The sequence below is a fragment of the Colias eurytheme genome, chromosome 1 (assembly GCF_061535395.1).
Source record: "Colias eurytheme isolate Ceu_HAF_F1 chromosome 1, ilColEury1 Martin Lab GWU primary, whole genome shotgun sequence".
NCBI classification, from domain to species: Eukaryota; Metazoa; Arthropoda; class Insecta; order Lepidoptera; family Pieridae; genus Colias; species Colias eurytheme.
The window spans coordinates 597,334-613,682 of NC_142980.1; the positions used below are offsets into that span (position 1 = coordinate 597,334).

Sequence of the window (16,349 nt, forward strand, 5' to 3'; positions counted from 1 at the left end):
GACCTGTAGCGGCGTGATAATAGAATGAGACCAATTTTATAATACGTAGTCTAGGTATTAAAAAATCTATTAAAGATGGGTTGACTGATAAAATCCCGGACAGGATTTTTTTAATTATTTAACCCATTAATATTAGTAGGAAGTAGGATGATCTAGTTACCTAGGTATGCAAATCAAGACACGGTCTAACAAGTATCAGACAAAAATGGAGCCTAATCGTACCAGAGCGCTTCCTTGGTTCAAAGAGCGCATGAAAATTCCCCACCATGTTGTCAAGCTAATGAAAATTCTTGTGAAGCTTGCTTGAACATAGACAAAGTTGAACAGTAATATCATAATAAAAGTTAATTTTAAGTACTTGAGTACAAAATTAGCAGTATTTTCTTTGCATAATTTTGTTTTTTGTTAACTCAAGGAAAAGCACAGATTACTGAATAGGTAGTTTCTTATAAGTGTGTAATGAAAGTCTCAACTCTCATGTGCTGCGCCCTTGTAAGATATGAGGCAGATGCATTTTCATCGGTTTCCGTGATCGACTTTCTTTGCGTAAAAGATGATCATTGATCAGCCTTCTTTGTCCTGCCAGACTGAGCCGCCCTAACGCACCACCAGAAGGAGACGGCGAAAAACAGAAATATATAGTCGAGCACATGGAAATCAATTATTATAAAATATTTCAAACCACACAAAAAAGATGGATAAATAAGAAATTGTACTCAATTATTGAAAGGAATACTTACTTAGTTAGTTCTATATTACTTAGTTCTATTAGATATTGATAAAAAGTAAGGAAGGTTCTTACTAGACTATCTTATACCCCAAAAATTAATAGCATTAATTGTCTACCTTAATATGCTTAACTGCATTACTTTTTATACCTCATAGGTTTATCTACGAGGATACATAAATAGAGCAGAACGAATGGCGGATTCAATGACTGGTCACAATAGAAAATCCTTGGAATTATTTTAACAGAATGTAGTTTTTGATTCGCTACACTTTGATGTTATTACGTGAAATTCTGTTTAAAAAAGAAGCATCTTAGATGCCATTGTATTGTCTTGAAAACATCCATAATTATTGTTATAAAGTTTGAGTAAACTTGTGTTGGGTTTGAAATTTGAATAACGATTTTATTATCACACTATCTAACTACTTATGTATAATAATTATTATTTTGTAGCATTCCTATACCTAGGTATGTTAGTAATTGGAACATCTGTTGAAGTACCGAACGTAGATCATTTTTAAATCACTTATCTCTGGAAATATATAAAATGTAAAAAAATCTGTTGTTTTACCTACCTATAGAATATATATTTTCGAAAAGGTTTTTACTTTTTACTTTTCACTTAAAAAATCCTTATCACACAAAAATGGAACAATAAAACATTTTATTGCGAACAGTTCGTTCAACAACAAAATAATCATAAATGTATAAATCAAATGGCATTATTTAGATGGGAGGTGGTGGCGTGGTGCGGCGTGATGGCAGCGGCGCTGGCGGCGGGCTCGCAAGAGGACCCGCTGCAGCAGGCACTCTTACTCGTGGACCTGTTGAAAACTGGTGACTACTTACTTCTCTTTGAGAACCCATTTTATTCTACTATTGTAGTATAATAATATTGTAATTTGTACTAGCTAACTCGAGAACAGAACAACCCGTTGATAAAAATTGTTTACGAATGAGTGAGTCTATTATTGGTAGATCTATGTTTCTTGTCTTCCTAGAAAAAAAAGTTTCTAAAAATCTGATTTAATATCTTTAAGGTGTAACTAAGAAGTACATACTTATTTTAGTTTACGTCACTATAGTTTCAACTTCTAATAGGTACTTATTAATCGTAATTAGCAATATGCGACATATTGCGGGGTATTTTACTGTTTTATTTTGATTGCAAACCTTTTGTAAAAATGAATGATCGTTGTGCATTATTTATATAAACATTCTGCTTTTTTATTGGTCTCTGCATTTCAACAGAATACGCCAGAGTCAAAGGCGAGAACATAATTCTCCGGAAACGTGAGCTAAAGTTTCAAAGCTCTGTGGACGACGAAACCTGCCCGCCGACTGAACCTACTGACACAGTATGTAAGTATATATTGTAATATATAATAATCAAGTAGTTAAATATTGAAATAATATGCTTTAATTACGACATTCTACAGCACAGATTTTAAAAATAAAAGTTGGAATAAAAAAAACAGTGAACAGGCCACGATTCGACTTCTATAATATAGACCGGGAGATACTGACACAAAATTTCGAGTCATTTGTAACAAGGATGGCGGTTCTACAGGGGTCTTAGTACGCAATGACAAAAAGAAAAATGATGGTGTGAACGCTGGTACCGGTGGCTTAGTCGCGTGGGCGTTTGTCGAACTCGTCGGAAAAATAGCGAAAGTCAAACGATTTGTAACACAAAAATTTTAGAATTTACCGATAACCCATAAAAAAGTAGTAGGCGGTAGTGTCATGCCATACTTTTCCGGTGTGACTTACAGCCCGCCATACCGACGCGAATGTGTTGATTTAAATAAAACAATCATTCAACCATTTGTACCAGGCTAACTTTTGCACAGGTAACTATCGTCGTGCAGCCATTTACGAAAATCGCCATGCCATACTTTTCGGACGATTCCAAATGGTCGCCATACCGCCGAAAATCTGCAAAAAATTTTTATTTCGCCAAACTTTTTGTACCAGTATTGCATTTGGATTTTTGGAGAGTATTTGATAAAATGTGACCATTATTATATTTGCCATACTTCTAGTAGGGGGAAAAAGTGCTGTCATACTTGAAAACTTAATTTATTATTAATTTATATAAGTGAAGATTTCCAACACATAGATCTTTGAAATTTTGTATTTATATTTGTTGATCCTCAAACTTACAGGAAAAATAAGTGCCATACTGTTACAAATCGTTTGACTTTCGCTATTTTCCGACGAGTTCGACTAACGCCCACGCGACTAAGCCGCCGGTACCAGCGTTCACGCCATCGTTTTTCTTTTTGTCATTGCGTACTAAAACCCCTGTAGAACCGCCATCCTGTTACAAATGACTCGAAATTTTGTGTCAGTATCTCCCGGTCTAATATGTACCTAGTATAATAACATTTTTACTGCACAGCACCGATAGCTGACGGCAGAAGATCTGGGGTTCAGCACGGCAACTTATTAACACCCCATCCTGTAGCGTCACGAAGAAAACTATATAGTAAGTTTAATAATACTAATGTTGAGAAAATTACAATCATTTCATTTTTTTTTACACTTCACAAAACTAATTTTTGAGTTATGCGGAACCAAATGCGTGGCTATACTATTTAAAGCAATACAGAATACTGTCCGTTTTTGTAAAATTATAGCATGTCAATTCATTTCATAAGTTACCAATCCTATGCATTCAAGAATTAAAAAGTAACTACTGCGTTAGGTTTTTATTGCAAAATGCCACTCGTGGGTGTGGCGTGAGGTGTTCAGGGGAGGGCGTAATCATTCATTTTCAGGATGGTTTCCGCCCAACCCCTGGCCGATGACCAATGATTTCATTCGCTCGCTATTATTGTCAATTCTACTACCTACATAATATACCATATAATATGTACCGAAATCGCAATGATTTGCAGCTGTGTTCTTGTTGATTAGATGAACCTGTCTAATTGGGTAAATAATTTAGTGAACATTATTTTAAGAAAGCAGAAGACAAGATTACGAAGATGCATTCGGTCCACATCCTGGCGGCGACATCCCCAAATCGACTACAACTACCACCACGTCACCGAAAACCGAAACAACGAAACAAACTTCGACATCTATGAGTATATCGATAACATCTTCAACCAGTGAAAGTCCCAAAAGTAAAATATATACCACTGAAGAGCACTCTTCAGCTATAATTACACAACAATCGTTCCATACGAAACTCGAAAATCCTGTGAAAAACGAACTACCGCCTAAAAAACTTGGTAAGATTTAAAACTTCTTTGATATACATATTATATTTTGACTACCCATACTTTTCTCATTTTGTAATATCATTTACATCATGCTGTGGATCAGGTAGATCTATTTCATTCATAAGCAAATTATCGTTCTCATACTAATGCTAAATTATTTCACCAGGGTTTAAAAAAGTTGGATTAAGTCATAAAAAAGCGTTCACAAAAACGACCCGAGATCCAGTCATGGAGCAGGTCGCTTCGGAAATAATGAATGAGATGAAAGATTCCAAAACCCCAAAACTTAAGAAGTATGCTTTTTATTCTGCGCCGCTTCTCAGCCCTAAAACAGAGAGAATGACAAAGTTCGAGAACTTCACCAGGGGTACATTGAGGATCCACCAGGCAACCAGCAAGCGGTATCAGCTACCACTGCCCGAGAACAATGCATTCTGCTTCTTCCACCCGGACAGCGCTCTATGTCGCACTATAATTTAGATTTTGTCCATCTAGTAATTCTAGTTCAACATAAATTATGACTTCAATTCTTTAGGTCATGAGCTTAGATTACAAAATAAAAGACAGATGGAGCGTTGCCGAACTAAACCGAATAATTTATCGTCATTTCCATAAAGCTATGTGTGCTGTCATTTCGCCGCTGCACTGTACGAACACGGTGCTTCTGTGTGCGTGTTATGTTACCAGATATTGAAAAATTTCCCAAATTTTTGCCCGACTACGGAAGAAAGAGGGTTATGTTTTCGAGTGTATGTATGTATAATACATATTTCTTTGACACGCCCTGCAATATAAACTGTTGGATCGATTTTGAGTTGTGAGGTGTCATTGCAATCATCTGAATTATTAAGGTAGTGGTGGTAGTGACGTATGCTACATAAATTAGCAGTCATGTTTTAATTTTTATTTTAATATAAATTCGGGTTTATAAAGCACCTATCTACTAAAGTTAAATATGGACGAAATAATTTTATTCAATTTTTAATTAAATAAATTACATAAAAAAAGGTTTTATTTTTCAAAACATATGAATGCGAATAGCTGTAGTTTTTAGTCGAGATTGCGGGAAATTTTATTTTCATCATATCCATCATGGAGTTCACATGAATTAAATCGCGAGCGAAAACGACTATGACGCTTTTTATAAAAGTAACAAAAAATGTATAATGCATATTAAAATAATCTAATAATGATCATGAACCTTTATTGCACTATAGAAATAATCACATTCACGATCGAAAAATCCAACAGCACTACCCCGAAGATCTTTTACCCATTTTACTGTTTTACCCCTAAAATTGGCAAATTCATTTTCAAAATACTGGCAGCATACGTTGAAGTTTTGAATTCCTTCGTATATGTAAAATTATTATTTGTATATAAAATTAAATAAGCCAAATAATCTACAGAAAACCTGTAAAACGATGTTTTATGTTTTTGTTTGTTTTCGGGAACAAATTTTACAGCGTTTTAATATCACAAGACAGCATTTTTTTACTAAAATATCAAACCCATTTTGACGTATTGCATGACACTAGAATCGCTATATCACTGGCGGAGGTACGTATTCGTTTTTGATTTCGTATTTTCTTTGACAAGGGCGAAGGACGATTGACATGCTCCATCTGCATTTTATTTTGTAATCTAAGGTCATGAGTATTATACATATGCGCAGCAACATTGATTATGAACTTGAGTAGGTATGGGGCGTTTAAATGTTAATACCTAACTTTAGGTTAATTTTTAATAGCGCGCAGATTCGTCTCTGTAAATTTATCATCTCTTGTGATACAAATGCAGGAAGGTCAGTATTTGTGGGTACTGTGTCATCTCGATATACTTAGATGTAGATTTGCTAGGTAACTTAATTCGGGTTCGTGATTCAATGAACGTATTATTATGTGTAACATGGTTTGCTAAATGTTGCGTCAAATGATCGCGTCAATTTAAAATTAAGAAAAGGTGTTGAAATAAAAGCACAAAATAATTTTCATCGTTTTATTACATTAAGAAACCTAAATTTGACAATATTTTCCGTTACGGTGAAAATAGCATTCTTATACTATATTGAAATTTCAGTTTAAATTCAGTTCCCAAAAACATGCACAAAGATAATTATCATATTCATTTAGTAATATTGAGGTAGTTATTAGTTTCAGAACTTATACCAATTACAAAAATGGCTCTAAAAATAACAGTAAAGAAAAATTTGTGTGGTACATGTGTGAACGTCCTGCGTGAACTGTAGTGAACGTAAACAAAACTTCTATATATTGTACCTGCGACCTAACGATATGAGAAGCATCAATCAACACGACGCCGCGCGCCAACTAATACATACCGTAAACATTTATTTATTATTCAATCAATATTACACATATTACATGCCGTTCGGGACGCGTGCCTCACTCGGAATGCGCCTGATCGAGCACGCACAATCAAATCGAAAACCATTCGATCACACGCCAAATACACAAAATTGATTACACACATTACAAATTAAAGTATAATTAATGTAACAGTACAATCAACCAAACAAGAACGATAAAGGTAATTAGCGAACATGACATGTAAGGGTAAGGGAAAGGGGTACAGGGCTGGCGGAGCGCGAGCGAGGCGGCAGGTGTAGTTCAGTCTCGGGCCGCCCGCCCGCGCCCGCCATAACTTAACACTACTTCACAACGATACAATAAACTAAAAACTATTCATTTCTGCTCGCTAAACAAAATCAAATCATAATGAGGCTAGCATTACGACTCCTGCTTTACTTGGAAGGAATAACCACACGCCTATATGTACACTGTCCTGCCGCGCGGCTGGCTCCGCGCTCAGTCCTAACTGCTTCTCATTGTATACGTCTTCTCGATGGGGCCGCGCGGCGGCGGAGCGCCCGCCTCGGGCCGAGTGCCCGCGCCGCCCCGCGCCTCGGGGGGCTCGCGCCGCGTTCCGCCGCCGCGCGGAGCCCGACATAAACCTCGTGCCTCGAAAACGAAAACTTTCACCAAATCACTTAAAATTAAATTAAACACCTCGCGAAGTAGTAATCGGTGGTCGAAAGAAACTATATCGTGCTGATAATAATTAAATGTGTGAACGTTTCGGGTCTGGAGGTTATGCGTCTCATATTGTCGGAGTGGTGCAGTTCGGGTCCTGCCCGCTGACGACGCCCTATCTCCGAGGAGAGTGACACCATGACGAATATAAAAATACATGGAATGTGTGTCAAGTAATTAGCCGACGTTTCGGCCGAACGGAACACTGCTGTTATCATTTAAGTACGCATCTTTGTACTAATACTAATCGAGGAAAAACGAATACAGGTTGTATGGAACCTAGTTACAACAATTTTGTCCGGCGTGAAAGCGCTGGCTCGTCAGAATTCGTTGTGAAAAATATCTACATTACACAGAAGATTTTTAAAATATATTTATTGTCAAATGGACTTGGACCGATGATTTGTAATTTAGGACCAATCAAATGTTGTAAAAAAAGGTGCACACAAGTACTTGATACCGATTGTACACAATGATGAATGAGCCAGCGAAATCAAACAATGTAACCAAAACGTGCACATGCCAGAAGGGAACGCGCGCGTCATGCGACCGAAGCTTATCGACATAAGCTAGCCGGGACTTCCAATAAGAACTGACGGCCACCCCCTTCTTACAACTTATATTCGTTATTCCACAACGCGTGCCCGCCCGCCGCATACACAATTTAATATAACAAAAAGCAAAAAATAGAAAAAAAACTCAACGGGCAACGCGCTGTTTATTTGTGATTTGTACCGATCATCCGATTCCGGTTTAATATAAATTTCATTCATAATGTGATACATACAAAAAAATCATTTATTACAATTACATAGCAAAAAGGTCAAGTCAAATAAGTATAAGTTACTCAGTAAATATGTTTCATATCATACTTTAGATTTCATTTCGAGTCAACGTTGCGCTCGATCAACACGTAAAATATAATAAACTTCATAGTTATCAAGATTTGTATGATACAGTAGGCACGGCAACGTTGACCGTCACTGCGGAGCGTGTGTATAATCGCAGAGTTGAGTACGATTGTCGCGCCGTCGGAGCAGGCGCGCCTTCCGTCAACGTCTGGGTGTGACTGACCAGATCGATCAGTTGATCACGTGGTCATACATGGCCCTGCGCCTGGGTACGCGGGCTACCCGCTTCATAGTCGGTCAAACTTAGTTTGAGAACATACCGATACATCGTAATACAAATCGTTGAATTAAGAAACCCACTTTATTACCCAAGCGCAGTGGAACAGTAGTTTTCGTAGTCCAATTGCGAGATTTATTAATAATATTTGGAAGTGGTTTGATACAGCGAGATCGGCGCTTTCAGGGTGAAGATTGCATTTCACAGAGATACCTTTTAAATTATTAATTATTATAATAATAAATTGTTAATTATATTAATAAATTGAATGAAATAAGGATTACTAATATAATAGTTTATTTCCGGAATAAGCTATTGTATGCAATAATATAATTAAATAATTCAAATTGAAACATTATGATAGAATTCAACAGAGTCTCTGTGAAACCCAATCGGCACAAGTAGGTGTAGCGGAGCGGGCAAGTCCCGTTAACTACTCGGAGAGCTGGTTTCGTGTCCGGAGCTTGCTGCCACCTAACTAATATACACTAACTTACTTAAGATGACAAGATCGAAACTAGAACGTGAAACATCCAGTTCCACAACTTCCATATATTATTATCACATTCATAAATATAAACATCTAAGCTTTCCAATTTTGATATCATTCACTTAAATCTTAATCTCACAATATATCTCCCTTGGCACAATAATAACACAAATACTAGAGTCGCATCAAGCGCGGGGCGCGTGGGCGCAGTGCCGAGTGCCCTTTTCACGCGACGACACAAAAAACCGTTATAAAGCTAACAAAATTATAAAGAAAACGATCAACAAATGTCACTTATACAAATAAATCGTAAACCAGCAGTCAACGTCCAACAATCGATATCGAGTGGAACGTATATGTGTAGCGGCCAGGTAAAGCGAGCCGGCGGAGCGTCCTCGCCACGCTCCGTAGCGAGCCCAGTGCTGCGACTCATCCGTCCCGAGTTGTTACAACCCACACACCGTATGTATCTTATGTAACAGATTAATCTATCTCAATAACGAAACAAAATACACGTCTGTATAATTGCATTGTCTACTTAACACTTGTATAAGAACTAAATATGGATAACTATTGCAATGTAACCATCGGATATATATTAACGGTAAGAAAACAATCTAACAATTATATATCTCATTGGGTCAACTGTTTATATGAAAAATAATTGTATATGAAAAATATATATAGTTATATATAATAGTCTTCAACATGTATAATTGCGGAAAGATTAATATTTATTTACTACTAGTTTAATAGTTAATACATCGATCAACAACGAGCGAGAGGACTCCTTGCTATTTACAAGCGCGCGCTCCGGTCTTATATCGTCAGTTATAGAATTCACAACTTCTAAACAGATATATGTATAATATAGACATATAATGTAAAGGTGTGTCCCCACCGGCGGTGGAGACGCCTGGGCGAATACTAAAATATCAGCGCGGTAGGGACATAGCTTTACGATATTAAAAAGTTACAGTAGGGCCGACGTATCCGAAGTTACGTACGATTTTAAATCCTAACTAGATTTTACGCAAGTTACCTATACAATTATATTCTACACTTAGAAAACATCTGTTTAAATCTGATAGTTTTATAAATGCGAGTCAAATCGGTGCGATCCACAGGCGAGCGCGTCGGCGTGTGAGGAAGGAATCTAATAATAGGGAAAATTATACAATTTAAAGTGAGGACAAAATAAAAATCAGCATATTCGGTGGAGTGTGGTCAGCTCCCGCGGATCGCACGCAACCGTCCTAGCAAACGAGGAACATGTATTGAAGGTGTGCTCTTGGTATATGCGCGCCAAATAACTAGAACCTTCGCAGTGATCGATTTGTAGGTCCGAATCAGCTTTGAATGTTGAAATGGAATTTTGACACTTTTTAAGTATACATTGCAACTATTTAAAAAAGAGATGAAATTTTTGCAATACTGTTCTCAAGTCTGATGGAATAACTTCACATCAACCGTTTTAAATTAATTTGTACACTTGCGTGTTTTTAATACCAAAGGATTACACGTAAGCTCGGTTCCCATTTGGATATCGACTCATTTCGTTTATGAATAATTGTTACATTATCTTTTATCCCTAGAAAAAAAATCAATTCATTCAGTCACAATCAAAATGAGTCACTGCATGTGAAAACCGAGTAAGTACCAATCTCTGTACTCAATCTATCTACAATAACAATACGGGCAACGTAACTGGCCAAAATTTATGACATTAAAAAACATTGACTTTTACAAAGATAATTGTAAATAGATTGGATTACAAAGTTTGGTAGACGGCCAGTCTATAACATCTATCTTTAATTGCTACTAAATATACTGTAAACGAGTAAGTTATAAATCAATTATAGATACATTCTATTCATTAAACATACATAGACACCAACTATTGACCAGTAGGTACATAAATTCATCTCGCACGCTAGCGAAACTATTATAAAACGTGAGTCGGGTCTACCGAACAATACTGAACGGGTATGGAAATAATGCGTACGCTAAAGACAGGTGAAATACTACTGGCGGAAGTCGGCGCTATCGTCGGTGTCTGCATGCGCCGGACAGGCGGGGCGGGGTCTAGTTATCTGTCGGCGCTACAACGGATACGGCGGGCCCCGGCGGGTGGTGTGCAGCAGAGCGCCTACTGCGGCGGGCCCCGGCGGGTGGCGTGCAGTAGAGCGCCTACTGCGGCGGGCCCCGGCGGGTGGTAGTAGAGCGCCTACTGCGGCGGCGGCTGCGCGGCGCGGCGGTGGCGGCCCGGCGCGCTGGCCTGCGCCACCATCGCGCGGATGCGTCGCTGCGCCGACTGCAACACACGCTCTCGTCAGCCACCGGCCCACCGCTGCCCGACAGACGATAGTCCTCACTCTTCACACACCTCACCATCAAATACCAGTCGATCAGATACGATTGAGGGAGGACGATCGTCTGTACAAAGTTCAATTAGCAGTGGGTAATTTTATTTTGGGTCGATCCGTGTGAGGGTTCCCAATGTTAACTCTTATTCTGCCGACGTCACGAGTGTAGAAAATGTGATTAAACTTATTTAACACACGTAATATTATACACGTAATTTACTAAAAAGTAAAATTACTTTCGCCAGCCAGATACAATAATATAAAATAATAAAATTTACCAAGTTTAAAGTAAACTGAACATTTCGTGACGCCGTCAGTATATATCTTTTAAATATAAGTGAAATGAATAATTTCATTATTTATCGCGATGCATTTCTTATGATTATGATCATTTCTCATACATTAATTATTATTATTTACATAAGTTTATAGTAACTATATTTACACGAAATAATATCTATTCACTTATATTTAAAACATAAATAAATCGCGCGCTAGCAAATAATCCTAATGAATAAACACTACACATTCTATTCGAGTGTAATACATAACAAGATTAGGAATTAATTATCAACAATATTTTCGTACAGTGTTTTCAATGTCTGTATAGTGTAAGGTAATTGATGAATAGTATATGATTACAAAAAATACCGAACATAATGCAACCTGCACCTCTATCTAAAACAAACCACACATACGTCATCCATCCACACGCGTAGTAACCAAGTCCAGGGTCGACAAACACTTATAAAACAAAACGTTAAAAACATTCGCTGATTTCGCTCAATACAATGGAACGGAAACTTACCTATTGCGACGTCCTAACAGGCAATTCATTGTGAACCACGGTCAAATCGGAAGCAACGGGGACCGAGCGCGTTCACCCGCCATCTGGTGGCTGCTACAAAACGTAAAAATTATTATGCCACAGTGAGTCGCCGGTAACAAAACACTTCGCAACGCCAGCAATCCCTTATTTACATATTTTGTACTTATCTTAACGCGTCCATCTTCAATCTCCTCGGTTGGACTTGGCACTAGCTACATTCTCTCTCCCGTTCATACCATACACATTACGCTTTCATCGCAAATCTTAAGTTTCTAAATAGCGACGAGTGAATCGAAAAATGAAATGACAAAACTAAAATTTGGATTGAAGAAGGTATTTCAAAAAGCCAGTATATTAAAATATGCGACATGAGATTGCCTGTTGTTAGAGTAGTTTAATGTTTAATGTTTATGTAGAAGTGACTGTGTATCGGTATATAACGTATTGCCAAATTTTATTACACAGTTATAACGATTTTCAGTAAGAATGAGTGTAGTATGTGACTGGTGTGCAAGTTACTGTTAATGAAACATTCTATGCATATCATTTATTAAATATTTGATAATGCTCAGTTGGAAATATTATATATAATCTCCACTATATATATATAAGCTATCTATTAGCTTATAAGTTATAAGTAACTGAGCAATAACAAAATAATTATCCGAAACATATTATAAAGTCGCAAGAAATAAATATCGTCGATTTGATCAAAAAGAATTCCGTACATTATCGTTCAAGCATAAGGAATTCTTCTTGACTCGCGATAGTATAAAACAACATTTGTAAAACAGTAACACATTATACTGAGGCCCATACCAGACATTGACTAGATTTCCATTGCGACATCGAGTCGTTGTTTTAAAGCTACACGGATTGTAATTTGTATTGTACACTAGAAAATTATTATTTAACATCCAATTTGCGATTACGCCTTTGAAGCATGTTGAATTGTTCTATAAAAAGTAAATATAAAACCGATGGTAAATCAACGATGCAATAAATTCACGACTGCATCACTTAAATGCGGATGTGTCGACGATGTAATATTACATTTGAATTAATGTGCATGTAATGCAATTGGCAGGAAATACAATGGACGGGGTGTGTACCGTGTGCGCGTCGGATGTTAAATAAATATTAATGCTCAATCTACAACGAAATACAGGAAGAATACGGGTAATATGCAGCACGCGTAACGCACAATGGGCACAGGTCAACGCGGGCTAGGGCCGAGCGGGGCAGTCGCAAGGCGGCGGGCCATACCTGCACGCTGTAGAAGGGGCCGACGATGTGCACGGTGGTCTCGTGGTCGTGCGCCGCGCCGGCCGGCTGCGGCTGCTCCGGCAGCTTGATCAGCGAGCCGGTCACACGCTGCAGCTCGCGCACGTTCTGCCCGCCCTTGCCGATGATGCGCCCCACCTGCGACGACGCCACCACGATCTCCACGGTCAGCCGCACGTCGTCCGAGCCCGACATGAAGCCCTCCTCGCGCATCTTTTCGAAGATCAAGTACTGCGCCTGAAACGGGTCACGCGCCGCATTAGTATACCGCACGGTTATCACGTTTTGTTATATGTTCGATTTAAACACAGACTTCATATTACGAAATTGAATATAAATATTGTTTTGAGCAGACACATACAATAAATGAATAAGTATAAAGACAGTACCTTCCACTGCGCCTCAGGGCTGCCCACGATGGTGACCTTCCTCTCCTGCTGAGCAGCGGCGGCGCCCGCACCGGCGCCCGCGCCCGGGCCGGCGCCCACACCCACGCCCACGCCCACGCCGACGCCCACACCGGCGCCCTCACCCTTGTCCTGCTCCAAGGGCGCGATCTTTACGGACGCGTTGCTAAAACGGATTATGTTGCGAATGTGCGAGCCCTTGGTGCCGATGATCGCGCCCACCGCGTTGTTCGGGATGTAAAGGTATGTGGTCTCCTGTTACACACAAGCCATATTATCATATTAGTCACTTGCACTTATTAACGGCGAACCTTTTAACAGTAAACTAAACAGTCTTCAAATAGTCAAAACTGGAAGTTAAGGGACTACCAGTCGCCACTCACTTTCAATAAAAATAACTTCACACAGTAAAATGTTCCGAGATCTCAATAAACATACCCAAAAAATTGAGAACCTCCACCATATTTTGACATCTTTAAAAAAACATAGCTATTTATTGGATTTTATATTTGCACAATATTTTTCGATTGCCCGATCATTTCAACTCTCAACATGGCAGCTCAAAATATGTATTTAATCTACATCTGCTCGTGAGTCATCAAATTCGCGGTACGGACTCGTGTATGCAGCCATACTCAGCAATCGGCATGAATCACACCATAATATAATCGATTCAAGTATGCATACACACGATGAAAGGGTTCAGTTTGCTTTCAAAATATTCAAGTTAAAGAGTAGTAGATGTAAATCAAGTGTCACACATAGTTGTTAGCGAGCTACTTTTGTTGAACGAGTAATGTGAGGGTGTGTGCTCACCTGCGAGTCGCCGGCGCCCTGCTGCGCGCCGCCCTGGCCGGACAGCGGCGCGTAGATCGGCGGCGGGAAGGGAGGCGGCGCGCCGCAGTAGCCGCGCGTCGACATCATCGCCATCGGGTGCAGCCCGGGGAACATTATGCTCTGCGGCGCCAGCACCTGCGCACGCACACCTTACTAAACATCTGGCTTAGTAGTACACCAAACTACCCTTTTAATCGATTTAAACTTGTAAATGTATGCCCGGTAAGTTTATCGTAACGAAAATATTTTATTCACCTGCAGATCGTTCTCGTAACTCTGCCGGAGCTTGGCAGAGATCTGCGACTCCGCCTTGGCCATGTTCTCGATGGTGCCCTTGACGGTGATGATGCGCTCCAGGTTGAAGCTGTTGATGTCGTTGATGGACGACACCGTAATCTTGGTGTCTGTCTCCTGCATGATGCGCTTGATCGTGTTGCCGCCCTTGCCAATGATGCGGCCGATCAGGTTGTTATGAGCGAGGATCTTCAGGCAGATCTCACTGAAAATTGGAAAATCTCAATTATATAATTACACTAACTCAATATTACATAAATCGGAAACAATTATAGTATTGTCTGGGAAATAATAAATTAATAAGTCGTGATATAGGCATTTCCAACTGAATAACTTAATTGCAATCAATATGGAAGTGTTCACATTCATTTAATATGTAAAGTGGGTCCGTCGAGGCTTTTTATTTAAGTTATTTGCAAGATATACAATCACCATTAAAGTTGGCTTTATTTAAACCGTCGTGTCGGTCGATAAGTGTCATCCGTGGCTAAATAATTCAGTGGAACTATCAAGTAATGAAGACTCGCCTCGTGCGTAATAAGGCTACCGGAGGGGCGACGGCTTTCAGACGACAGTATATTATTATCAATCATAGTTAATAGAAAGCATGAGGGAATCGTATTCAATGGTCCTATATAGTGTTGGAGTATCATAAACATCGTTAGATGCAAATAGGGATATAAATATGTAATAGTGAGCTAAATGTACAAACCCCTTGTTAGTGTTGTTGGCCTCCTGCTGCATAACTTCTAGGATGCGCTTGCATGCATTGGTGCAGTTCTCGGGGTTGCCGTAGATGGTGATCGCCTTCTCGGAGGAGCCGACGTTGTCCTTGCGGTGCACGTCGACGCGGGCGCGGCTCTGCTGCGTGATGAGGCGGATGGTGCTGCCCTGGCGGCCGATGATGGCGCCCACCATGTCGCTCTGCACGAGCAGGCGTAGCGGGAAGTCGGTGGGGCGCGAGCCGGTGCCCGGCACGCCGCCGCCGCGGCCGCCGCCGGGCCTGCCCCGCCGGCCCCCGCGCGCCGGGCCCTCGGCCGGCTCCACCTTCATGCGGCTGCCCTCCAGCTCGAATCCGTTCAGGAGATTAATAGCCCTGCAAACACACGTGTTCCAACATCCGCTCAAGACGATTTCACATCGGACTCGATTACACCTCGCAGCTATCCGATTGCATTACGATATGAGAGAAAGGTGTCAACGCAATTTAATTATGTGATCATAAAAAAAAAATAACAAAAAGTGACAAAACTCACATTTCCGTTTGTTAAAATTGCTTCAACAAGAAAATATAATTTTAAAGAATCTCTCTTCAGATACGTTAATATTGGAATTATTTTGTTAATTTACCTATGGAATGAAAATTTTATGAATAATCTATTAAAATTCATTTATTATAATTATTTCTTGGCATGCGTGTTAATGAACAAGTGGTAACGACAATAAGGGGCATAAAAACAACTTTCTTGCACATTGAATAATTAAGATTCACTACATGCACATAAATTTTATTTTTTATATTACTAAAAATTAATTACAATATTACATTAATCTAAGTTCTTACGATTATCTCTTATAGAAACATTAAACTTATTTGACCTCCCAATTCTTTACACATGAACATTTTCCACCAAACACACAAATACACAAACGTCGCCAAAAAGTCTAATAATCCCATAACCAACACCACTACATTTT

At 39.3% G+C, this 16,349-nt stretch overlaps 1 protein-coding gene across 4 annotated transcripts in view; it reads right to left on the minus strand.

The window, feature by feature from the left end:
• Positions 1 to 10,502: 10,502 nt before the first annotated feature.
• The window catches only part of Imp (IGF-II mRNA-binding protein), a 69,719-nt gene continuing 63,872 nt past the window's right edge, over positions 10,503 to 16,349 (minus strand). For 3 of the 4 annotated variants that reach the window (XM_090119644.1, XM_090119636.1, XM_090119655.1), the window contains exons 3-8: positions 15,364 to 15,747; positions 14,613 to 14,856; positions 14,337 to 14,492; positions 13,503 to 13,775; positions 13,096 to 13,350; positions 10,503 to 10,948 (exon numbers count right to left, since the gene is read on the minus strand). In XM_090119644.1, the coding sequence (XP_089975770.1) occupies positions 10,862 to 10,948; positions 13,096 to 13,350; positions 13,503 to 13,775; positions 14,337 to 14,492; positions 14,613 to 14,856; positions 15,364 to 15,747 (1,399 nt within the window). In that variant the 3' untranslated portion in view covers positions 10,503 to 10,861. Of the gene's footprint in view, positions 10,949 to 11,469; positions 11,902 to 13,095; positions 13,351 to 13,502; positions 13,776 to 14,336; positions 14,493 to 14,612; positions 14,857 to 15,363; positions 15,748 to 16,349 lie in introns of those variants that run through there. The other variant, XM_090119652.1, reaches the window with a different exon arrangement.